This window comes from Rhincodon typus, chromosome 11 (genome assembly GCF_021869965.1).
Source record: "Rhincodon typus isolate 14 chromosome 11, sRhiTyp1.1, whole genome shotgun sequence".
NCBI lineage: Eukaryota > Metazoa > Chordata > Chondrichthyes > Orectolobiformes > Rhincodontidae > Rhincodon > Rhincodon typus.
The window spans coordinates 8,583,981-8,611,772 of record NC_063342.1 but is presented as its reverse complement, the minus strand read 5'-3'; the positions used below and the strand labels follow the sequence as shown (position 1 = coordinate 8,611,772).

At 39.8% G+C, this 27,792-nt stretch overlaps 1 protein-coding gene across 1 annotated transcript in view; it reads left to right on the top strand.

Annotated features, from left to right (window-relative positions):
• The window catches only part of LOC109913923 (neural cell adhesion molecule 2-like), a 127,217-nt gene extending 119,779 nt beyond the window's left edge, over positions 1-7,438 (top strand). The window contains exons 4-5 of the mRNA XM_020513486.2: positions 2,642-2,758; positions 7,245-7,438. Of these exons, the coding sequence (XP_020369075.2) occupies positions 2,642-2,758; positions 7,245-7,356 (229 nt within the window). The 3' untranslated portion in view covers positions 7,357-7,438. The remainder of the gene's footprint in view (positions 1-2,641; positions 2,759-7,244) is intronic.
• The last annotated feature ends 20,354 nt before the right edge of the window (positions 7,439-27,792 follow it).

Sequence of the window (27,792 nt, the reverse complement as noted above, 5' to 3'; positions counted from 1 at the left end):
AGTATGATCTAGAATTTTGAAAGTCAAGGAGTACTCTGATCAATGTCTTCAAGATATTAACAGGAAAAAAACAGGGTAGATGAAGATAAACTATTTCCATTGTTTGAAGGCTGGAGAACTAGGGGCATAGTCTAAAATTTAGGGCCAGACCGTTCAGGAGAGATGTTAGGAAACACTTCTGCGCAAAAAAGGTGGTAGAGGTTCGGAACTCTCTTCCACAAATGGCAGTTGATTCTAGATCAGTTACTAATTGTAAATCTGAAGTAGATAATTGTTTTGTTCAACAAAGTTATTAAGGAATAAGGCCAAAGGCAGATTTGTGGGGTTAGGCCGTAGATTCACCATGATCTCAATTAATGGTTGAAGAGGCTAGAGAGGATGAATGGCCTACTCCAGTTCTTAAATTTCTAGAAGTGATGCAACGAGGTGCCACTCATTCCATGGTCAAACACAAAAACCGTATGGTTTCAGATCATGGACCACAGTTTACGCCAAAAGGGTTTGAACTATTTCTGAGCAAGGAAGAGGCAGACACACATTATCCAACACTGAATAGTACTGTAGAAGGAAATATACAGCTTGTGAAGAGGTTTTTACAGAAGTACTTTCTTGGTGATAAGCTCAGCAGCAAGTTTCATGCTTCTATTCATCACAACAAGAGAACATTGGGTTGTCTTACTGAAAAAACCCATAGTTTGCAACAACTGTTCACCCTATGAGTGAATGTTCAAAAACACTCATAAGACAAGGATTAATTTGTTAAAATCTGATGTCGATGTCAACGGAAGAGAAAAACAAGGCAAGGTAGGGACAATTATAATACACCGGACATGAAACTTAGAGAGTTCATAAAAAAGTTGATAACTGGATATATGTGATTGAAGTTATGTGAAGAATCAAGCTGCATAACTTGTAATAATTGGTGAGAGACTCTGTCAATGTCATGCACATTGTCTAATCAAACAATGAAATATGACAAAGAAAGACATTGAGAAATCTCCTTCAGTTTCAATTTCATTTACAATCCTCCAAGTGAAACTCAGAAAGAAACTGAAAGTTTGCTAATATTACACCATCCCACAGCGCGGCACAGTGCATCTGAGTTTTTGACTAAGACAAATTAATCAATGTCACAGTTCCATTCATTAAATGGAGCAGGCAGTCAAAGTCACAATCCAGATGTGACATATTTACACATGTTGAAAGAACAGAGATGGAAGGATAAACTCAGACAGAAAGAATAACAAACCAGGTAAGTAAAATGAAATAAGGGTAAAATAATATATCAAAATTACCTCTGAAATTAGCAGTCATTTATGTTTTGATTGTGATAACAGTAGGTAAATAAGCAATCCAACCTATTAAATTTTCTGATTTTGTTGCTTCAGTCTCATTGTACTCTGGAATGTTATATACTTTACAACGTTTTTGTTAGAGTGAGGAGGGAGTGTAATATATGGCAGTATCTGAGTATTCAGTGATACTGCCATCTCTGTTGACATGATAAGTAAGTAAAGCTAATCCAATAATGACTGTCTGCAGGCATGTACAGGCAAGTTTTATACTTACGAGGTATAACATACAACAAGAATCATGTGGCTGCTGTAAGGGTCACACTTCTGAATATTAGATAGAAGTCTCATTGTTGTGGAGAAGAGAATGATAGCTACTTTTTATCGAACCAAGTTTCATCTGTCTTGGAATCACTTTGTTATATCACTTGGTGTTTAAAATGGGAACAGGCACCATTTGTCTCAATTTGATGGGTCTAAATTCCACGTAAGCAAAGTTAGATAAAACTGAGTAAATATGTCCATAAAAAAGAACAAAAATCATAAATATTGGCAATACAGTCAACAAAGCTCTCAGAGACTCCACTTCTTGACAATAAAATTCTCCAAGGTATGCCAATTGTCACTTGTAATCTGAGCCTTTGACATTTGAGGAATGCAAATATCCTGAATTTGTCGTGTGTTTACTTGTTAAATATGCACTGCCCACATGAAAGAAAAGTATTTGGCAAAGCTTTCTTCCTTATACAGAATTATATGGAGTGGACAGCACCAAAATAAGAAATTCAGACAAATGATTTATTCCAGTATTTATGCTACACACCAACACCATACTATCCCTCCTCATTAAACCCTACTACCATATCTTTCCATTTCTTCCTTGCATTTACCTACTTCCTTCTAATGTTCATCTACACTATTCACCCAATCTACTCATGTAATAATAGCTTTCCTAACACTCCCATTCTCTGGATAAAGAGGTTTCTCCTGAATTCTTTCTTGGATTTATAAGTGGCCAGCTTATACTTCTGGCTCCTTCAGTCTCCACTACTATTATAAACATCACCGCTACATCTACCTGATCAATTCATTACAAAATCTTAGATTTCCAAGAGATCACACTTCAGTTGTCATATAATTAGAAAAGATCCCCAGTCTTTTCAATCTTTAATATTAAGTACTGATGCATCATCATCTTTATAGAAATTACACCAACAGTCATAACAAAGTGCATTTGATGAGATTTATATCATTCCCAGTTGAAATATTGAAATATATAGGTTCTTTGCAAAAAAGATGCCACTCTTTTAGGGTCGGACACTAGCTAATCATAACTTTGCTTTTTTTAGGAAGGATGGTTCTAAAGAGCCCATAGTGGAGATGAGGACAGAAGATGAACCGATCACAAACCATGATGGGAGCTCAGCAAATGAACCAAATGAAACAACACCACTAACAGAGCCTGAGTAAGTGCTTCTTCCTTCCATTGGCTCTGGATTGGGAGCAGCATAAGAATATAAGATGATGCAACATTTCATAATCAATACCGAGGACAGTGATGGTCTAACACTGGACAATGATGAGCCAATATTGTAAAAATGGACATTAATTGTCTGACACAATACTACTTGAAATTGATGCTTTGATCGACGCCCCAAACACATTGTCACTGGGAAAAGAATGACCTGACACCCAATGATATTGGGCATTGATAATAAACACATTGTAGTTTTGGCCCAAAATGCAATGACATGGGCAATTGATGACCTGACACAATGATGTTGTGCATTATTGATCATCGTGTTTTGATGTTGGACATTAGTTATTCAACACACAGTGATATTAGCCATCGATACCTCTGAGACACAGTGGTACTGAGCACTGACAGTCAGACGCATAATAGGGCAATGTCTAGGATTCATCTACAGGAGCCTTGACAATGGGTCAGCCTTTGCAATCTAGATCACTCTGTTCTGCAATGTAGCAGATTCTTACCATTTTCTCATGGGCTAGTTGGGATTCTGAGAAGGATAATCCTTCCTGGAGGCTTTCACTTCCCTTCTGGTGCTCGAGAAATTCTCAATGACCATTGCTGTCTAATCGTCTCTCCTTCAGTCTGGTAAAATTAATATAAGCTGGACAAATGCCTGAACCTCTGCCTAACTAATGATTTACCCACAAAAATCATGCATTTCAATCTTGATATGTTTTAAATCAAAAATTTGGAGGCAAATTTACAATCAGAATAACTTCTCGCTCAGAGAGTTTAGGGCTAAGGGAGGAAGGGGTGTAAATTTGCCAATGAAATATTTAGAATAAGAATTTGGAAAACCTCTGTGCAGTTTTAACCCCTTTCTCCTTGCTGAATGTGTGTAGAAGCCCGGCTGCCAATGTTTGCCATCTGTCTTGCATCTGATTGGCACCAATAAGTAGAGAAAAGTGGCCAAAATATAAAATAATTATAAGGATTGACGTGACCATGTGAAGTGGCGGGACTGGGACAACTGCAAATATCTGGTTCTTGCAACTTACATTCCAAATACATCTGTTTGCTTCCTGTTTGCTGCTCCCACTGACAGTCACCTGCCATGGGCTATGGATAACAAACGTCACATTACTGGTCATTCAGATTCCTTCCCTCTGAGCAAGGTTGCCAACTGAGGGTCAACTTGCCAAATGCTGGAGCAGTTTGTGTCATGTTAATTGGATTGGAAGGTAGAAGCAAGGCAGGAAATCAAATATTAGCACTGGGCTTCGACGCATCCCAAAGAACTTCACAGTCAATGACTTGCTTTCGAATCACAGTCACTGCTGGCAAGTGGAGATGCAGCTAGTGATGTTCCTTTCACTATCCTGTTATGTTTCACATGTATTGGGGTTTCCTGATGACAATGGAGTAAGGTCATTTCCACATTGGTGGCCTTTGTGGCTGAAATCACAGAAGCGATTGAGATTGGCAGGAATAAGAGAACAATATGGTAAAATTCCTAGCTTCATCCCTGATATCCTTGACAGAATATGTGCCAGTAAGAAATAGGGATAAGGTTTTGGCCAACTTTTGGCAAGTCAGGTCCTCTTGTAAGAGCTGCCAGGACTGGTGTCTCAACAATTAACCAATGCTACAACTTCCACCTCTATTTAGCAGGCAGAGGTACCAAGCATGGTATCCAAGTTAAATAAAGCAGGAATTGTTGGAGAAGCTCAGCAGCCCTGGAAGCACTTGTGGGGAGGGAAAGAAAGTTAATATTTTAAGTCCAATAGGACTCTTCCTCAGAACTGAAAGAGGCTGGAAAATTGTGTGTTTTATGCTGTTGGCAGAGGCAGGTGAGGATTAAGTAGAGCCGTTTCTCAGGATTTCCAGAACAAAAGACAAAGATAATAGAGGTAAAAGGATGGGTAGAAATGGAAAATGTGTGTAAATAAAGTGCGAAAATGGGTTCACTCTGCTGTCCAATTTACCTGAGCTTTGAAATCCTGGTGGATTCATAAGTTTGATTGGCCTGCACACTGTAATCCAGTTTGTTTTACTATGTTGAAGTGGTATTGGAGATCTCCATGTCCAATCTAATGTCAACATCAAAGGCTAATTAAAAAAGAACTTACATTCATATGACATCCTTCATGATATCAGGGCATACCAAAGAGCTTTACAGTCAATGAAGTACTTCTAAAGTGTAGTCCCAGTAGTGATATGGGAAACACAGCAGCCAATTTGTCTGCAGCCAGCTCCCAGAAGCAGCAATATTGTAACAACTGGATAATTTATTTTATGGACCCTTTGGTTCTTTCGCACCCATTTAGGCAAGCAGACAGACCCACCATTCAATAGAAACTTAGAGTCGTACAGATGTACAGCATGGAAACAGACCCTTTGGTTCAACTTGTCTGTGCAGATCAAAATTCCTAAATTAATCTAGTCCCATTTGTCAGTTTTTGGCCCATATCCCTCTAAACCCTTCCTGTTTTTATATCCATCCAGATGTCTTTTAAATGATAGTGTTTCACTTCCACAGTTTCAGAGCCAGAGTCTCCAATATTTACAAAGGGACCAAAGGTATGGTTGCTAAATTTGCTGATTACACAAAGATAAGCAGGAAAGTAAATTGTCAAGAGAACATAAGGAGGTTAAAAATGGGAATAGGTATGTCAGTGGAGTGAGCAAAGATCTGGAAAATGTGGGAAATGTGAAGTTGTCCATTTTGGCAGGAAAATTAGAAAATAAACAAATTAGCTAAATGATGAGAAATTGCAAAGATTAGTGTCTTATTTTACAATTCTCAAAAAGCTAGTTTGCAGGTTGAGCAAATAATTAGGAAAGCTCATATAAAGGTATGGTTTACTATGAGGAGAATTGTAAGAATAGTATGCTTCATTTATACAGGACACAGTATCTGGATTACCATGCAGAGTATTGGTCATTTTATTCAGGGAAAGATAGAAATGAGTTGGAGACAGATAAGAAAAGATTTACCAGACAAATACCTGGAATAGCAGGATTGTCTTAGGGGGACAAATTGCACAGGCTAGGCTTGTATGGACTGGAATTTAGAAGAGTAGGAGGCAAATTGATTGAAATATATAAGATCCTGAACAGTCTTGAAAGTGTATGTGAAAGAAAATGTTTCCTCTTTTCGAAGATTTTAGGCACAAAGTGGAGGTGCCGGTGTTGGACTGGGGTGGACAAGGTTAGAAATCACACGGCGCCAGATTAGAGTTCAACAGGTTTATTTGAAAACACAAGCTTTCGGTGCCTCACTCCTACTTCAGGTGTTAGTGAGCTAGACTCTAGAACTAGGCATCACTGTTTCAAAATAACAGGCCAAACATCTAAGGCAGAGAGGAGGAGAAGAATTTTCTTTCTCACAGATAGCTCTTCCTCAGAGATGGTTCAAAGCAGAGCCGTTGAGTACATTTAAGCCAGTGGTAGATTAATGATAAGCAAGGAGGTGAAAGATTATGCTCAATAGGCCTGTGCAATAGCATACAGTGCATCTTTCCAGACGAGGAAAACTGCCTTTTACCTTCCTACTAATGTAGGGCAGAGAATGGGGGGATGCTTGAATAAGAGGGACATTTCTGATTAAGATCGAAGTTGGAAAAATTGCTCACTTCATGTCCATTAATCAAAGGCTACTTAAAGTGTCATCCCATCTCTTATAATCACTGTGAGGTGAGACCATGTGGAACAATTTTGTCACGAAGGAAAGGTTCCACTGACAGCCGCCTTTCAGTCCTTTTGCAGGGCCGATCTCTACCTCCCCCAATCCAGATCCCTCACCAGCAATCTCCTTTCTACAATTCCCACCCAAATCTGAGGTGCCTTCTCTAGGGATTCATAATGGTCCTGATGGAGTTGCTAACCATACAAATATGCAGCCTGTATTTAGCCAGCAGTTCTTGTGCTGGGAGCTCCACTCGAGTGAGGGAGATGTCGTAATTCAGTTTCCTCAGTTGAGTCAGGAGCTTTGGCAATAGGCTTCCCAGTACCAAGGAAGGACTCAGTTCCCTTGGGTTTCCCGGAGATTTATTAAGGGGGTGCTAACAGTTTTGGTGGTGGACATTTCCCCTTCCCCACATATCACCCGCATTCCAATTGGCCCTTTTTTGAAAACAAAGCAGTGACGATATTTAATATAACTCTTTGCTATTAAGTATTTTGGGCACAAGAGGCATGACTTGAATGTAAAACCAAAGAACTGCGGATGCTGTAAATCAGGAACAAAAACAAAGTTGCTGGAAAAGCTCAGCAGGTCTGGCAGCATCTGTGAAGGAGAAAACAGAGTTAACGTTTCAGGTGTGGTGACCCTTCCTCAGGACAATGACTTGAATGTAAGTTTCTTCCCTCAGGAAGCATGAACTGATCAACACGAGAGATTAACGGCTCCATAAAATTTCAGTTGTAATATGATCATTTAGAATAATTCTCCTCACAATTTCTTCAATTGTTTGCAGAAAGCTACCATTAAAGGAAGGCAATGCAAAGGAAGTGTTGAGTCCAGAAAAAATTGAGGAAGCAGTGCCCAATGATGTCATCCAACCGAAAGAAGACAGCAGCAAAGCATAATGGGAAGAACTCTGTCAAAGAGATGTCCTAACTACAGATACCCTTGCAACCAATATTTGTAGGGAAGAGAAATACATATTTGTGAGGCTGAGGCATTAGAATGGCTTTGGAAGCTTTCATAAGTTGCATTATCAGTAATACAAGAAATCGAAATTTGTCCTCATTTTTCTGGAAGGATTTTTGAAAAAACAATTTATGTCTTTTTTTTTCCCTTTTGCCGTTCAGAAAATGAAAAAAGTGTAACATGTAAATGATATTGTGAAGTAAAAGTTAGGAACAATCTTTATATTGCTCTCTCTCTCTATACATATTATATTATATATACAGCAGAAAAAAAAAACATTCAAGCTGTTGTTTCCCAGTTGGTGTATCATGACGTTTTATCTGTTCTGGAGAATGCAACTTTGTCCCTTGTGCAACTCTTTCTGTTTTCAGTGGACTGCAATGAAGAGAGAAAGGGAAATGACTGTGGATAATTTGTAGGTTTTAAGCAATTTGAGGTGTAGAGGTTTTGAGATGGATAGTGCCAGGAACATTTGTTTAGAACTTAAATATCTTTCATTTGCTCCATGACTTTTTCATCCCCCTGAAATTAATCCCCACCACCAATGTCCACAAAGTTCTAAGATAGTTAATGGAGCTTATATATTTCTGTTTGAGCATCTTCCTTTTTGGTGTAAGAATACCACTGTGGTAATAACATGCTTTAATATGAATGCACATGCAAATCAAAGTGGACATTTGGTTCCCATGTGTTAAGTGAAGCTTCTATTACTACATATTGAAAAAAACCAAGATGCTTTTTGCTCATAGCCCACACTAAGGACCTACACAGAGAATGTTATTGTCTTAACCAAAATAGGGTATGATTGAGACTGAAAGTACAGTTGCTGCTCTAACTTGTTTGATGTCTCCCATGTTTCAGACTGTCAATACTTCTAGCAAGTTTCCATGTCTTACAAATCCTGGCTGCCAACAAGCACAGTTGACCCTGCTTTTTGCAATAGAAATCAAATTCTTCAGAGGACAGAGTCAAGGCGAATAGATTTTCCTAAGAATGATGGTGTTTTCCTTCTACTTCTCTAGTTAATGACGGTTCATCATTCTAGGTGATCATGACACAGGGTAAAGCACTACTCGCTGAAAAAAATGGCAGGGGACAGCCAAATAAAATTCTAATTTCAGAGATGAGGTTAACTTCATGCTAAGTTTCCTGTTGACTTTTCTTTCTGGCAGGAGGGAGGTTTTTTTTTAAAAAGATAATGTGGAGATTTGCATCTAGGAGGTGTTGATTTTCAGTGTTGGAAAGGAGTGGCTATGGTGTTCAGCTGCGGAAACTACATATAGTTTCATTGAATGGAGTTCCCCTGTTTAACACTGAATGAAAGACACTTGACCACAAGCTTAGTATGTCTATCTAATCTTCAAATTATTGGTCCCCTCACTAACTTATCCTGATATTGTTAGCTTTGTCCTGGGGCAATTCCTTCAGGACTGGTCAATGAATCAAAATTTGCAGCATAGAAGATAACTATTTGGCCCATTTGAAAAGCACTAGAAAGCACTTAGAAAGCAATATCCAGTTCCCTAACCTGTTTTCCTACTAACCCCTGTGCCCTCTCACCCGCCTTATCCCACAGCCCTGTGAGAAAGGATTAGTCTTTACTATCCTTGTAGACCTCACTTGCTTAAAGGTCCTCTTTCCAATGTGAAGGGCTTGTAAACTTGAAGTCAGAATTTAGTCACTGTGATTATTTCTGAAGACAAATAGTTGGAGGCTGCTCTCACAGGTGGACGGAGCAGAAAGGTTCCTGCGAGTATGTGAAGGCTGTGTTGACTCACTTGAATGGTGCCACAGATTGTGGCTCTCAGTAGGTTGGTTTAGTGCAGCGTACTTTCCTGTGTTAAAAGCAGTCACTACATCCTGACGCTTCTCTTATGGTCTCTGCACAAAATGGTTGCTCACAGCCAGACTTATCTCCATTTAAAACTTAAAGAGTCCCATACTGTCAAATCATGCTTCCGCATTAGGTACGGGTTTGTCTTTTAGTCAGGCTAAATTCACTTTTTAACTGTTTCAGCCATTCACTTTGACAGTTCTTCTTGTCGAGGTTTGGTGAGCTAGAGAGCTATTCACACCTCAAGGGAAACTATTGTCCAGGAGTTCCTGTTCACCATTTGATATGTTCATTCAATTTAAGAATGTCTCTTGTGAATTCTTCTTGAGATAATTAGTCTGGCCTTAATAGCAGTCAAATCCACAAGTGTAGTTGTGTGATTTTTAGGAGCCATTTTGTAAGATTCTTTGTGTCCTATTTTCCTATTTTAAAGACAAATTAACTTTCTTCACAGAATATATAGTATTGGAGCTGCGTATTCATGCCAATTTTGACACACAAATGGTGATGGAGTTTAAAACTTTCTTCTGCAAGTGGCAGGTAATGCTGGGTGGGCTGTTAATTTTACATCTGAAAGTGATAGATATTTGTCTAATAACCAGAGGTATTAACTATTCTTGGTAATAGTAGCCATGAAACTATCGTTGATTGTTCTAAAAATACATCTGGTTCACAGGTGTCCTTTAGGGAAGGAAACCTTTGCCTGCTTGCCTTGCTTGGTCTGTACGTGACTCCAGACCCACATGATATGAGACAACAAGGTGCAGGGCTGGATGAACACAGCAGGCCAAGCAGCATCATAGGAGCATGGTTGACTCTTAATTGCTTGCAAGGGTAATTGGGGATGGGCTATACATAGCTAATAACCATCGACAGCCAAATAAAATTATGATATGTAGTAATGATACGGCCACATAATGGTGATGCTACGTAATTAATAATCCTGGTGGATTAACTCATGATCCAGAGACAGCTCCTTATTTTAACTTCAGTTCATTAATTCAAGCAAGAACAGAAAAGTAACATCTGTAATGGTTATCAGAAATGACTGGATTGTTGTAAAAAAATCCATCTAGTTCACTAATGACAGGGTTGAACAGAGTAAATAGGGTGAAGCCGTTTCTGATTGTAAAAGAAACAAGAACAAGAGGGGAAAGATTTAAAGTGATGTGCAAACAAATTGAGGATGACATGAGAAAAGTCTTTTTTTCACTCAGTGAGTGGTTAGGGTATGAAATGCACTGACTGGAAATGTTGTGGAGGCAGGTTCAATTGAGGTCATTGGATGTGTTTTTTTTTTGGACAGTTCTTGTGTGCAGGGATAAGGGGAAAAGGCAGGAGATTGGCATTAGGTAATGGAACCAGTGCAGGCATGATGGGCTGAATGGCCTCCTTCTGCACCATAATAATTCTGTGATACACAGGAAAGTCCCATTTTCACATCCTGGATGATGCTAACAAAGCTGCTCTCAATCACTGAAGCGGGTTAGAAATGTGCCCTCCACACTCTGGAGGAATGCAAGGGCTATGGTTGGAAATAGCTAAGTCTGGGATCATGCCTTATATAGTGATTTCAGACTGAATTTTGGTGAGCCTTGGCCAAAGCTCAGCAATGCTGTCCTGAATGGCCAGCGTACACAAATTCATGTTGACACAGTGCAGAATTATTCTTTTATTATTCCACTCGGGTATGTGGGTGTCACTAGGAAGGCCATAGCAAAGTGTCCAGAGGTGTTTAAGAGACAATCACATTGCTGTGACTCTGGAGTCTAAGAAAGATAAGGCCTTGTAAGCATGGCAAATTTGCCCTCCTACAGGGCATGAGGGAACCAGGTGGGTCTTTTGCAACAATCAACATAGTCAACACTAGGGCTAGATTTTCCTTATCCCAGATTTCTATTGGATTATAAATTTCACCATCAGTTGAAGTGGTCTTGAGCCCAGAATATAATCTTGATTATTAGTCTGTAGACAATACCACTATGTCAGAATAAGCAGAATTACTGCGAGTGTGGCATATCGTAGAAAGTTATTAGTATCTCTGGAAGAAAATCAAGACTTTCAGGAGAGGAATTAAGAGGATATAAAAGTGAATGCAAGTCTGAAACAGTGCTTCATATGAAAGGTAATGTAAATTTCTCCTCACCTCAGTTGTAAGTGTCCCTTATTCTGAGACTGTGATCTATAGATTTAAACTCTCCCATCAGGGGAGATATCACAACAGCATGCACCATAACAAACCCTTTAACAATTGTACATCTTTCTCTGATTTCACCACCTCCTCCTTCAAACTCCGAGCGTACCTATTATCTCTTCATGGAACAATCTTCTCATTTCAGGAATCAGTCTGAATTGAAAATTTGCTGTACTCCCTCAAAGTAAGGAGACCAAAACTGGGCACAGATAAGTAAATATAGTTGGACTTGCTTTCTCTTATAAGCCAATCCCTTTTGTAATAAGGGTCAACATCCATGGCTTTCACAATTTCTTGTTGTATTGCATGTTAACTTTTTGTGACTCATGTACAAGGGTACCCGCATCTGTTGAGATACATTGCATTGCATCCACTTTATAAGGCATTGATGTGGAATGTTATTGGTCAATTCTCAAAAACTGATCCTTATGGCAACCCACTAATTACATCCAAAAAAATTATTTTTATTCTGAAATGGGGGAGGAGAAGGGGATTCTGAAATATTTCAGAATCCCCTTCCCCTCCCCCATTTCTGAAGAAGGGTCCAGACCTGAAATGTCAGCTTTCCTGCTCCTCTGATGCTGTTTGGCCTGCTGTGTTCATTCAGCTCTACACCTTATTATCTCAGATTCTCCAGCATCGGCAGTTCCTACTATCTCTTATTTTTATTCTGATCCTTGTCCATTAACTAATTCTCAATCCATGCTAATATGTTATCCCAAACCCATGAGCTCTCATTTTGTATAATTGTTTCTTAGGTGATATCTTAGGGAGAGGCGATGGCCTCCTGGTAGTGTCGCTGAAATGTTAATCCAGAGACACAAATAGCATTCCAGGGACTTGGGTTCAAATCCTGCTGCGGCAGATGGTAGAATTTGAATTCAAAAAAATACCTGGAATTAAGGATCTAATGATGACCATGAATCCACTGTCAGGAAAAACCCACCTAGTTCACACATGTCCTTTAGGGAAGGAAACTGCCATCTTTACTTGGTCTGGCCTATATGTGACTCCAGACCCACAGCAATGTGGTTGACTCTAAACTGCCCTCTGGGTAATTAGAGATGGGCAATCAATACTGCCTAGCCAGCAACACCCTCATCCCATGAATGAATAAAGGTAAGAAAAATCTTACAAGGTAAAAATCTAAATAGGTCACATTTACTGGTCCTCCCTTATCTATCTGGCTGGTTGCAACCTCATGAAATGCTTAACAGGCTTGTTAACATGATTAATATTTTCATAAACCCATGTTGACTCCGACTAATGTTGTGATTTCCCTATTGACCCTTCACCACTTTCTGAATAATAAATTCCAGCATTTCATTTCCAGCATTTCAGGCTTACTGGTCTATAATTCATTGTCTTCTCTTTCCTTTTTCTCAACAGCAAGATTACATTCAGTACCTTACAATTTGAAGATTGTTCCACACTCCAGGAAATTCTGGAAGCTTAAAACCACTGCACTTACTATCGTTATAGTTACTTCTTTTAAAACCTAGATGACAGACCATTGTGTCCAAAGGATTTGATGACTGTTTAGTTTTGGTAATGGTCTCCTCCTGTTCCTGTACTGTAATGTCCCTTATTATTTCCCAGGTCTTGAATGCATTTCCTAAGACAATAACACCATAATATATAGGAGCAGCATTAGGCCATTCAGCCTATCAAGCCTGCTATACCTATTAATCATGTCTGATATATTCTCAATCCTATTCTCCTACCTTCTCCCCGTTATGCTTGATCCCCTTACTAATCAATAATCTATTTCTATCTATGGTTATAAATATATATTTTTTGCTCTCGAATAAAAAAGAACTTTTTTTTGTTAAACACTTTTGCCATAAACTGTGTTAAATAACTCATTTTAATGAATTATAATTTTAAACATCTAGATATTACAAAGTTATATTCTAATTCTTGATTATAACACAACCTCTGAACAATTTCTACTCAGAAATTTGAACCTCAGCAGGTGAGCAGATAGAGATTGTGTTAACCTGGATTTTTTTTAGATCCAACATTCTCCTCAATTCAGTTTGTACTTTTTGGGTTTCAGCTGCAAGGGAAGCTGATAAGTATGCTTCTGAGAATTAAAAAGTCACTTGTGGTTTCTCATCCACACGTTATCAAAGAATTTCTGCAAATTGAACCCATGTGGGTGGCAGGGTGAAGAGTTGTTCAATTAAACCCTTCAGTCAGAGTCAAGGTTTGCATGAGTGAGTAGCTACTTTGGCTTTCATTACCCTGGATCCTGAATCACTGGCCATGTTGGAAACAGTCTTTTCCCCATTTTAACTGGCACTCAATATCACTTGATGCAACTGCATAACAAGATCTGTGGTAATAGTTGGAACTTTGCCCCATTACCAATAAACAAAGTACACATTAATGAGAAGACGTAACAGTATACCTTTACCAACTGTGAGAAATATTGTGTATTACAACAGGATCAGCAATATACCCCTGGAGCTTTTAGTCCTTTGTGAAATATTTCTGAATGTTTGATGCCCTGTTAGCATTGTCTGATTTCTGAATGTTTGATGGCCTGTTAGCATTGTCTGATTTGGTATCAGCAGATAAGAATTACTTTGGTGCATTTTATTCCCAAGTTTCCCAGAGGAAATCTCATTTGGGAAATCTAAAGATCTCCCCTCAGATCTCCAACACCATTTTGCATGTTATTTGCTTGTTTTACTGAGAAGAACATGACAATAGCAAATTGCCTAATGCTAAGTACATAGACAATTCTAATTCTGTTCCATTCCACTCAGGCTTTCATCTCTTCTGCACAAAATGTGCATGAGCTCCAGTTAACATTCCTCGACCTTGGCATTTAGCTGAGGTCAGGAATATTGTATGTAGGTATACATGTAGGAAAACGTATACAGAAATGTTGTATGGTGCTCCCATGTGTTCTAACCCAAAACTCACTTTGGGCAGTATATACACAGAAGCCTACATTCATATTGTGGGGTGAAGGAGTGTTGGTCTTATTAGACTGTATCAATGTACTCAATCATGTTTAATTCTACTCTTTAATTAGGGCTTTTGCATCACTTTTAACTTGTACTTTTATTGCCATTATTTTCAATACCTTCTTTTCCACAACCTGACTCTCAATCCCTCAGTTCTTTTTTAAATATTCTGTTGTTACTTTAATCCCCACTCCTGTGATCTTGGGGGCATTTTTCCAATGGAATTAATGACTATGTTTGAATCAACTCTCCAACCTCTGAATTGTTTGGTTAATATTGAACCTTCTTGAAGTGTGAATAATGGGGAAAGGGAGATCATGTAGGATATGGGTGGCTCAGTGGCTCAGTGGTCAGCACTACTGCCTCACAGCATTGGGGACCCAGGTTCAATTCTCACCTTGGGTGAGTGCCTGTGTGGAGTTTGCACATTCATCCTCCCCATCTTTGTGCCTAGTGCTCTGGCTCCCACAATCCTAGGATGTACAGGTTAGATGGATTGGCCATGCTAAATTGTCTGTCATATCCAGGGATAGGTGGGTTAGTCAAGGTGAATATGGGGTAGGAATCTGGGTGGGATGCTCTGCACATGGCTGGTGAAGGCTCAGTGGACTGAAGGGCCTCTTTCTGCACAGTCAGGAAGCAACAAATTTTCTTTTGTCAATGATTTTTATTCCATGCTCACCACTCTCATGACCTATCCAAATTTCCCCTGATTTATGCCACAATGTTTGCCTCAGGGGTCTGTCCTAATGAGGAAGGTTGTGGATACATGCATCTCAAAATATCAAACCCAGCAATGCATCAGCTAGACTGCTGTTGTTTGCAAATATGAGCTGTGCCATCTGCTAGTTTCTTGTCAACTGCCTCATCAATTTGCAGGATCCAAGTTCACACCTACATGGTGTCTTATCATCACTGCTCCATCTGTGCTGAACATGAGTAATAAACACGAGGCAAAATTCAGATGGTTAACCCTTTGAGAGGAAAAAATCGAGCCAGAAAAATCACCATAAATCTGCTATCATCCATCCCCAACATGGAACAACATGTTCGATTTTTCTTAGAATGAGAGCATCACTATCATGACGTACATTTATCACCCATTTCTAATTGCCCTAAAACTGACCAGCTTGTAGGCTATTCCAGAGAGCAGTTCAGAGCCATTATTGTCAGCATGGAGTTACATATGGGCCACACCAGGTTAATAATGGCAGATTTCATTTCCTAAAGGACACTTTGTGAACCAGATGGAGGTTTTACAACAATCGTTTCATAGCCACTATTGTAGAAACAAGTTTCCAACATACCAATTGGATTTGAACACATGTCCACACCCATTAACCTGGGTTATTAGATTGCTACTGCAGTAGCATTACCACTATGCTACTAACGAGAATAACTAGACTGCCACTTTCTTTTCAACATCAAAATTGTATAGAGAAGAATGAGGAGTGCCTTGAAAAAGAAGGAATGTGTTGTACCTTCTGGGCATCTCAATTAAGTATTGCCAGTTAGGTATTTCTTGTAGTTTCTGCTATACAAAATGCCCCAAAAACAGCAATACATTCATAATCAGATAGTTTCTTTTGTTGCTATTTATCGAAACATAGAAGAACTCTTATGCTAATCTTTAACGAAGGTCCGTGGGATCATTTACATCCTTCGGCGAGGCTGGATTTAATGTCTCATGTGAAAGACAACACCTCAACCAAAATAGCTCTCCCTCAACAGAGACACAGCAATGTAGTTCAATGACAATTGACATTGAAAGTTCCCATTCTGGAATCTGCCAAGTTTTGCCCTCTACCTCCTCTTTTAATTGGGGTGGGAGGTTGGGAATGGTGAGGGTGTGGTTGGCTTTGTCCACTCAAACATACCATGACTGACGGAATAAGAGACAGAGAACTCCTCGTTCAGGAGGACTCAGTGTCCCATTATTGGATTGAAGCATCCACTCAACCTTGTAGAAAATTAGTATAGACACTTTATGTGGGACCTCAGGTCCAGGGAAACAGTTCAAACACTACCATTTAATCTCTCAACACTCCTCCAAGTCCCTCAGCTAGCACACAACAGATATAGCTAGAAAATAAGAGCTACTTGTTTGTTTCCATGGATACTCAATCTGTTCTCTGGCCCATCTTGAGGCTTGATCTCCTGGCACCTTGAAACCATGGGCTGAGCCCATTCATGTCGGAGATGACACTGGTGCATTCTCCCCTTTATCTCACTCAACATTAGCTTTGGCGAGCATAGTCCTGTCACAATGACCTGATGAGATCTTTGACAAAACAGCCAAAACAATGATGAGGAGAATATTACTGCTACAGAGGAACAAGTCATTATGATCTGAAGTACACAGCCTGAAAGTGTTGACAGCAGATTCACGCACAATTTTAAAAATAAAAATAAGGAAATTGGATAAATACCTGCAGGGGGAGAAAATTTGCAAGGAGCAGAGGAGTGGCAGAGAGTTTATTTTCCATAAAAGCCAGAATTGGCTGTCTAAGTGAATGGAGCTCCTGTTCTGCTGTAGAAATCCACGTTTCTATGATGTGCAGGGTCCCAGCCAATTTGCCCGATTGCATTTTTCTCCTTTCCACGTACAATGTTGACTTGAAAGATTTGAAGCTGTCTACTTGGGATGAGTGCTGGGTGGGGATGGCACATGTCGATGGCATTTGGGGGAAGGAGGGGGAAGCGGTGGGGAAGAAAACACATGTAACTCCTGCCCAGCACAGTATTCAAGGAGCAGTCTCAGTGAAATGCTTGATATGTATCTCATTCTTGCTCTGCAAAAAGAAACATTGTTTTTTTTTCCCACAGTTGCTTTATCCACCATTTTAATTGCTGGCTCAATTGCTTCTGGCAGCCATTTTGTGAGAAGCTTGTAATCATTCTTCAAAGGCCTTTATGTCAGGCCCCATTTGTGTACGTGTGGTCAGGTAATGATAAACATCCTCAACTATGATATTCAACTTATTAATATTTTGTTTCTTTTGAATTTGTGTTTTATTTCCTAAATTGTTTAATTTTTAAGTCTTACTGTAAAAAAACTGTAAAAATAACAAGTCTGTTATAAAGATGTAAAGCTTCACTTGATTTTATTTTGTAACTGTATTCTCCTGTATTATTTGTTGTTTATTGCTTTATGGTTTGGCTGAAAGCTTTTGGATGGTTTTCATCAGGAAGGATCTTCAAAGTGGGGATTCTCCAGGAACCTCATCAATGCAATTATTCCTTTCACAACGTTGCATGTTGAAAATTTGATTGAAAGAGTTACAGATAAAACAAAAACAAGCTTCAGTAAATTGTGTCTGTGGCTGTGAGTCATCATCCAAAAGGATCACTTAATACTACCAAAAACTGGCATTCAACATAGCTGTCTCATCATTATATGTACTACACACCACTCTCAGTGAGCTGGCGTCTCTATCTCTTTGCATTAGGAGGTCTTCAGTTGTAACATTGTTTATTCAGTTCATTCATCGCTTTAATTCAAGACTTCTTTCCATCTCCTCACTGTTGAGTAAAGATGCGGGAAAAAAAAGGGCCTATTCTCGAGCAAACTCTTCCAAATTCACTGACAGTGCATCAGAAGATCCCATATGACCATCACACATCCCTAGATTGCTTTAAGAGAAGTAATTTTCAGGGAGGAATCAATGGAAGGGAGGCAGTGCTAATGCTTTTCATATTCATGCATAGGATGTAGCGTTGCTAGCTAGGACAGCATTTATTGTACATCCCTAATTGCCCTGGAAGTGGTGGTGAAGAGCCACCTTCTTGAATTATTTGGGTTACTGATATTACTGTTACTGATAGAGCTCCAGGATTTTCACGCAGCAACAGTAAAAGAATGGTGGTGTAGTTCCAAGTCAGGATGGTGTTTGACATGGTTGGGAAGCTGCAGGTAATAGTGTTCCCATGTACTTGCTGCTCTTGTAGGTGATCAAGGTTGTGGGTTTGAAGGAATAACTCTTTCTAAGAGCTAGTAGAGACATGATAGATTAAACAGCCTCTTTCTGTGATGTGTCATTCTGTGAATCTCTGCACTGACTTAGTCTCCTATCCTGATACATGTCAACACCATTCAGAATCTAGGAATGTATAAGACTGCACAATACCCTTTCTACCTATCAGATATTCTCAAAAGTGACAGATTTTTTATCACTTCAATCCTTGAACATCTCCCCTTTTCACTTTAACTGTGCCTTTCTCTTTTCTGTTGTAGTGGCAGTACCATTCTTCATGTGCAGTATATGAATTGAGCCTGGGCAGTTTTAAGGGACAATTGGAACTTGTTAGGCCAAAGATACATGAGAATATTGATGGGGAGGTGATGGCCTAGATGCATTATTGCTGGATTATTAATGCAGAGACCCAGATAATGTTCTGGGGACCCAGGTTCAAATCCCATGGTGGAATTTGAATTCAATAAATATCTGGAATTAGGAGTCTAATGATGACCATGAATCCATTGTCAGAAAAACTCATAAGGTTCACTAATGTCTTTTACCGAGACTGGCCTATATGTGATTCCAGACCCACAACAATGTGGGTGACTCTGAACTGACCTCTGGTTAATAAAGGATGGGCAATAAATGCTGCCCTAGCCAGCGACACCCTCATCCCATGAATGAATAAAGGATCTCCCTCACAGTGAGTGCAGAAAGGAAAATGTGGATAATGACAAACCTGCCAATGAGTTGCCGCAAGCATGATTGCAGGAATGGCCTTGTTCTCTGCTGTAAGGGAGTAGGAAATTAGTGGGTAGTGAATGCAAAGATGCTGCTATGATCTGTAACTCACTCACTGTCAGGAATGTCATTTTCAATTAAAAGGTGACATGCCTCTTTGACCATTCTGCCACATTGTCAGCCATATTGAAACAACAGTGATTGGTCCGACTGGGGTCACATGAAAGGAATAGCTTCACTGGTGTGGATCAACAGGCCCTCTTAAAGGGAATGACTACATTAGAAAAAGAATGGCATCAGTGTTGTGGTTAATTTCTCCTGTAAGAATTTTCCATCTTTTGTATCTCTACAAAACACAATTTTTTAGCCTTCAGTTGTTTTGTCTTTGGTTTGAGTATGCCTTGTTTGAAAATTCAGAATAAACCCAATATACAAATCTCTTACGTACCAGCATTCTTATATTTTTTTCCCCTTGGCTTTGAGGAGAGAGCTTCCACATTACAATAGCTAAATTTATGAAAATATATGTGCACTGCTCTGGCAATAATTCGAATGACATTTATATAATGTTTATTTTGTTGGATTTGATTTCCAACTATGTTTGTACTCAAAGATGCTGTTGTACATGTATCAAAGGAACTTGTGACTTGTTGGTGTACAGGCTGCAGATGTGCAAATCCTGTGTCTTTTCTAATTAAATGCCATGAATGCAGTATATCCTGCATGTGCTAGAAAAATAAAAGGTTAACTTTTCTTTCCAATTATATGAAATAACCAGAAGTGCAAGTGTCTTGCAACCAAATGTCACAACTAATTAATACACTGCCCATAAGATGCCAGCCAAAAACCAGCCACTGTTTTTCATTTCCCTCACCAGAGAGATTATGCTGTGAGCTATTAGAGTAGAGTCACTGGGCTAGTAAGCCAGGAAAGCCAGGCCACTGCTGTGAGAGCACAGGTTCAAGCCCCACTACAGCGGCTGGTCAAACTTGAATTCACTTACCAAATGTAGATTATCAAGCTTGTCATCGGGGATGATAACTGGGAAACTATCTCTGGTTTTTTAAAGCATCTTCTGGTTCACCAAGGTCCTTCCAGGAAGGAAACCTGCCAGCCTCACACAGTCTGGTTTACATGTGGCTAAAGACCCAGAGCAACTGGTAGTTTAGTTTATATATGAGGTGTTATTGTGAGCTGCTTCTTTTTGGCTTAATGACATCGAAGACATTCAAGAGACACAGAGTTAGATGGCTAGTAGATTTAGAGAAGTGATTACACAGCGGGATCAGTCAGATAGATGGGTGACTGTCAGGAAAGGTAAGGAGGTAGTTCAGAATCTTCTGTGGCTATTCGTCTTTCAAATAGATACTCATTTTTGGGCACTGTTGTAAAGGATAATCTCTCAGAGGAAAACAGAAGAGGCAGACATATCTTGGGGACTAAGAATGAATCTTATCGTAGGCAGGGTTTGACAAAATTTAAGAGAATAATTGTTATAATTGTCATTTCTGTAGAAGGGTCCGGGTTCTCCGGTTTCCTCCCACAGTCCAAAGATGTGCAGGTTAGGTGAATTGGCCATGCTAAGTTGCCCATAGGGATGTGTAGATTAGGTGGGTTATAGGGGGATGGGTCTGGGTGGGATGCTCTGAGATTCAATGTGGACTTGTTGGGCCGAAGGGCCTGTTTCCACACTGTAGGGATTCTAAAAAAAAAACATCAGCTTTCCTGCTCCTCTGATGCTGCCTGGCCTGCTGAGTTCCTCCAGCTCCACACTGTGTAGCATAGATAAGGAGACCAAAACTGTTTGCAGTATTGCAGATGTGGTCTAACTTGTGCTTTGTATAGTTTTAGCATTTTTATACTCCCTATTTTCATTCTGTATTTCCTTTGAAATAAAGGCCAAATACTCCATTTGTTTTCCCATTACCTGCTGAGCTTGGATGCTAGCTTTTTTTTGTGGGTTATGCACAATGACTCTCACATTTCTCCGTGCTATAGCTTGCTGCAGTCCTTCACAATTTGAACATTATTTAGCTCTATTCTTCTTGCCAAAATGTTTATTCTCATATTTTCCCACATTATATTTTATCTGACAAGTGATTTAACCTGTCTATGTCAGTCTAAAGAGTCCTTGTTTCATCCTCACTGCTTCACTTTCCATCTATTTTTGTGTCATCTGCAAATTTGATAATGACATATTCACATTCTTCATCCACATCATTAATATAATGTAAGTAGTTTTGAAAACAAAACTGATCCCTGCAGCACTCCATTTGGTACAGATTGCCATCCTGAAAATGCTGCTCTTATCCCAACTCTCTGTCTTCTATTAATTAGCCAATTCTCTATCCATGCTAATTTACTACCTCCAACAACATAGGCTCTTAGTCATAGAGTCATAGAGATATACAGCGCGGAAACAAACCCTTTGGTCCAACTTGTCCATGCCAACAGACATCCTAAATAATTGCCAGCATTTGGCCAATATCACTCTAAACGCTTCATATTCATATGCCCATCCAGATGCCTTTTAAATGTTGTAATTGTACCATCCTCCATCACTTCTTCAGGCAGCCCATTCCATACATGCATCACCCTCTGCATAAAAAAGTTGCCCCATAGGTCCCTTTTAAATCTTTCCCCTCTCACCTTAAACCTATGCCCTCTAGTTTTGGACTCCCCGCCCTGGGTAAAAGACCTTGCCTATTCACCCTATCTGTGCCCCTCATGATTTTATACAACTCACCCCTCAGCCTCCGATGCTCCAGGGAAAATAACCCCAGTCTATTCAGCCTCTCCCTATAGCTCAAACCATCCTTGTAATTTTTTCCTGAACCTTTTCAAGTTTCACAACATCCTTCATATAGCAAGTAGCCTAAAGTGTGGCACCTTATCAAACTCATCCTGATAATCCAAATATATTAATCTACAGTTTCCCCTTTATCTTGCTTGTTAAAACCTCAAAAAATTCCCATAAATTCATCAGGCATGATTTCCCCTTCATGAAGCCATGCTGACTTGCGCTTGGTTAAGTTATGTATCTCTAAACATTCCGCTATTACATCCTTTATTATAAACTTTTACATTTGCCCAATAACTGATTTTTTTATCCTTTCGTTTTGAATAATTTAGCATTGGCATGAATTCACCTAAATTGATGCGGTTATGTTGGCATTTTTACAATCCTCTAGGACTTTTCCAGGATCCGTAGATTCTTGGAAGAATAGTACCAGTATACCCACTATCTCTATCTAATGGTAGCTGCTACAGCTAACATCCTTGGGTGCAGATTCAGTGGTCTTATTGGATTTTAGTCCCATTAATTTCCCTTAAACCTTTTGTCTCATGATAGTTATTGGATTTATTTCCACATCCACTTTTAACCCTTGATCATCTGTTGTTTTGGAATGCTATTAGTGTCTTCTACCATGAAGACTGATACAAAGTATTTATTCAACTCCTCTGTCATTTCCTGTTTTCCCATTATTACTTGCCCAGCTTCATTTTCGAAGGAGCCTTAGCTCAAAAGGTCCAATGTTTGTAACTGGTGTATTATATTTCATGCTAAATAGCCATGGAGAAAGTGGTGAGCTGCCTTAGAATGTGTGCTTTGCTGAAGAATGTCAGTGGGCACTTAGAAATCCAGCATCAAATATAGACAAGACAGGATAATGAAGGCAGATTTCCTTGCCTAGTGAATTAGATGAGGCTTTACATCAGTTTGATAGCTCCACGGCCACCTTTTACCTAACAGTAGATTTTTTTTAAATTCCAAATTTATTGAATTAATTGAATTAAAATTCTGCAGCCACGATGGGATTTGAACACATCGTCAAATCATTAGTCTAAGCCTTAAGCTTAATCGTCCAGTAACACTACCACCATTTCACTATATCCTTTTCACACCAGTCAATTTTAAGGCTCTTCGCATGAACATCATCAAAAACAAATTGATCTCAGGTCAATAGAAGGGTTTAGATCGATGACCAAAGACTTGATATAAGATGAACTATTAGGTGGACACAAAAGATCATATATTACTCAGGAAGAGTCGGGCAGTTCTGCACAGTGTCGCGGATGCTGTCTATCTTTCATGAAATGCCATAAAAATCGACTTTCTGGCCTCTGTCACATTGAAATCTGAGGACCAGAGCTGAATGGGAAATGGTAGCCCTCCTATATCACAACGGGCCCTGACTTGAAAGTGAGCAATTCTGATGGTGCAGCTTTAGATATTGTATTTACTTTTCATGGAGTCAGATTATAAACCCCTAACTTCCGACTCAAAGACTGACCACCGAGCCACAGCTGGCACTGTTCATAGAATATCATAGAGTCCCCGCAGTGTGGAAGCAGGCCATTTGAGCCATCAAGTCTGCACTGACCCTCCAAAGAGCATTGCACCCAGATCCTTCCCCTCCAGACTTATTCCCTGTAATCCTGCATTTCACATGACTAATTCGCCAAACCTACACATCCCTGGGCACAATGGGAAATTTAGCATGGCCAATCCACGTCACCTACATATCTTTGGACTGTAGGAGGAAACTGGAGCATCCGGAGCACCTGGAGGAAACTGACAGAGACACAGGGAGAATGTTGATGTGGTGCTTGCACAGTCATCCAACAGTGGAATCCAAACCTGGGTCCCTGAAACTGTGAGGCAGCAGTGCTAACCACTGAGCCACCATGCCACTCACCATTGTTGTTGGTTCAAAGTCTTATTTTCCATTGGGCCCACGGTCATTTTAATTAGAATGTAACCTAACTGTGACTTACTGAAGGTTTCATGATGTGAAATCGGGGCCAGTGCACAATGCATAATTTTGTAACCAGGTTTGATGCTTAGTGGCATGTGACAGGTACAGACATGCAAAGGGTTGTCTGTAAAGTAATAAAATAACCTAGTGAGCTACTACTATCAGTTTCCCTTTCTCTGATTTATTATGTTGGCCGTTATTATCTGCTCAGAAATGATATAAGAAATATTGAAAATAAATGGATGAGGTTTTGTTGAAAGTTACAAATTGTCGGCTAGGCATTTCAGAAATGCTACCAGTTATTCTTTATCTCAGTGTATTATCAAGTCTATATGGGCTATTTAAAACAGAATAAGTTCAGCAGCTATAAGATTCTTTTTAAACTTGTCAATATTTTTGAGAGATATATAATGCATTATACCTGCAACTGAACATCATAGAAACTTTTCTAGTCAGGAGAGAATGAATATATGAATAATTTAACTTTGCTCTTTTACTTTTATTTGCATATAAGATATTTAAATTTGCAGTTAAACTGTAAGCACTCCTCAATATCTTAATAGCATGGAGGCCTTTATTCCACAAGACAGCCTAGAGCAGGCCATTATTCCATTTATACAGATGCAATTTGCAGCCTCCAGTGCTGTTAGGAAATCCCACCCTGACCCCTTCAATTTGATATGGATTTTGCTACACTGTATTGTCCCGACATCAAGTGGAAAATGCAGGAAAATGGGTTGCCAGCAGAATCCTGATTTCTCTCCCACAAGGAGATGTCTAGGTCCAGATTGCCCTGACAGATGTGCTTGACAAAGAGGCTGTGAAAACACATCAATTTTAACGTTGTACGACACTGCTGCCGGACAGTTTTGCAGAAAGAGGAATAAAAATGTTCCATAGTTTCGATCTTCCATAATTTTGGTAAAATGAGAGATGTCTTGAAAAAGAGTCACAGGCAGACAGAACCTTCCTGCTGTGATTACAATGTCACTGGCACCTAGCCATCAGAAGAGCTGTAGGTTGGCCAAGGGGCAGAAAGCAGAGAGTATTAGCAACCTATTGTTTCTCACACCAAAAGAAAGTGAGCAGTGATGTGTCCCAGGCTACAGTGATTGGACATTTGTTCTTTTTGATATTTATTAGTGGCCTGGGCTTGGGCAAAGAGTGTCACAGTTTCAAAGCCCACAAACTCAGGAACACAGAAAACAGAGAAGAGGTAAGTGACAGATCTCAGGAGGATGTAGACTTGGAAATAGGCTATTATGGGGTACTCTATGAGATTTAACATAGAAACATATGATGTGATAAATTTTGAAAGGAAGAATAAGGAAAGACAATAAAAATCTCATCATAACATCTTAAACACGGGGTGCAGAAAGAGTTTGCACATAAGTCTTGGAAGATGACAGGACAAGGTGAGACAACTGGAAAAGAAGGATTTAGGATCCTTGGATTTTTCCACAGCATCGCTGGGCCAAACTTTTTTTCCTGAGACAGGAATGCAGAATCAAAGATAGTAGGAACTGCAGATGCTGGAGAATCCGAGACAACAAGGTGCAGGGCTGGATGAACACAGCAGGCCAAGCAGCATCATAGGAGCAGAGAGGCGAATCAAGACTGCTGTCAATACTACGAATATAACATAGAATCCTTACAGTGTGGAAGCAGGCCATTTGGCCCATTGAGTCCACACCAAAACTCCGAAGAGCATCCCAACCAGACCCACCCCCCTACCCTGTAATCCTGCAATTCCCATGGCTAATCTATCTAGCCTGTACATCCCGAGACACTATAGGGCAATTCAACATGGCCAATCCATCTAACCTGCACATCTTTGGACTGTGGGAGGAAATCAGAGCACCTGGGGAGGAGGACACGGGGAGAAAGTGCAAACTCCACACAGACAGTCGCTTGAGGGTGGAATCAATCCCTGGCACTGTGAGGTAGCAGTGCTAACCACTGAGCTAACGTACCATCTCAGATATTCTAATGTTCACTGCGGTGGAGTGGGGTGGGGTACAGGAAATGGGAGTTGGGGCCACTGTGCCTGGAAACAGTGAAAACTGCGTATTAGAACTATCTCGGCGATTTGGTGCCACATTTCTTAAAAGAACCTTCTCGCCCTCATACTTCTCATTTCCCCTCATCACCCACAACTCCCCATGCCCCAACCATACCAACTTAGACCACCACATGAAGCTCATCCCATGGCCCCTCATACTCTCTATGCAATATTATGATCCCCAGCCACTCCATGACTCTTTATACCCTTTATGCCTTCCTAGGGTTCTCACAGAGGCCCTATGGACGCTATGCCAACTTAATGATAATTTATTTCAACCCATGCCCCACTCAGCAACCATGCCATTTCACTCAACATCCACCAGGAAAGTACATCAGAAGCCATTTGACAGGAACGAAAATAAAGCTTTAAGTTTGTAATGATAATTTCTTTATTTAAAAAGAATAATAAATTGAATTTGTTCAAAATACGTCAAGTAGTTAACCATTTAATAAATCAACAACATATATATCCCTTGTCAAAGATATTATAAATTTATGAAGCTGTCACACTGTGAACTTACAGGCTTCCCACTGTGATTATGATAGATTATGGAATCATTCATTTATTTCAACTTAATGCCAATGCATGTCAACTCATAACCCTCACCCATTATACTTTGCTTTGTTACCTCCCATGTCAACTCATCATTAAACCAGGCATTAGCACTAACCATACACTTTTTTTAAAAATTCATCCACAAGGTGAGGGCATCACTGGCTAGGCAGCATTTATTGCCCAGAGGGCAGTTAAGAGTCATCCATATTGCTGTGGATCTGGAGTCACACATAGGCCAGACCAGGTAAGGATGGCAGTTTCCTTCCCTCAAGGACATTAATGAACCCGATGGGCTTTTCTGACAATTGACAACAGTTTCACAGTCATCACTATAACAGTAATTCCAGATTTTTTTTAATAGAAATCAAATTCCACCATCTACCATGGTGGCAATTAAACCCAGGTCCCCAGAACAGTACCCGGGTCTTTGGATTAACAGGCCAGTGATAATACCATTAGGCCATCCTCACCCCCTGAATGATTGGCTTATTTATGAAAGCACCTGTAGTCACAGCAGGCCATTATTTAAAATTGAAAGAGCCTGATCATTTAAATGCCCTAAATGCCTGACAGTTCAAATAATTTTATCCACTTTTAATGCAGATTCATATCTACTCTCAATAATCCCAAAGGACAGGTTACCTCTCCCATAAGGCACTTGATACTCCCAAAAAGGCCCAGGTTCTACCCAAAAACACACATTACCTCTCTGAATGAATGTAGCTGATTTAGGTCTTTTACTCTGCTATTTAAATCCTATGAGTCATCTTTGAAAATCTCTCTGATGAATATTTAATCGATCTTAAGGGAGCTGCTGTTTAACATGTGCAGTTGCCCCCAGGAAACGATATCCACCTTGTTGATCACTCAACCCATGAGCATTGGCTGTTTTTAGGGACTAGACTTATGGAATGGGGACTCTGGCACCACTTTGGCTAAGTCAGAGATCCCTCATGTCCCTGTAAAGACTGTAAATTATAGAAGTCATGTTAAACAATGTTATATCACAGATTGGAGACCAGCTGCAGCATGATGCAAAGTTCTGGGTATTGTTTTTCTTTTATTCAATCATGGGACTTAGTCATCACTGACTGGATCAACATTTATTGTCCATCCATTTAGTTGCTCTTGAGAAGGTGGTGGTAAGTTGCATTCGTGAACCACTGCAGTCCATCTGTTGTAGATAGACCCACAATGCCAAGACAGGAGGAGTTCCAGGTTGTTGAGCCAGGAGTACTAAGGGAATGGTGACATAATTTCAAATCAAGATAGTGAGTGGTTTGGAA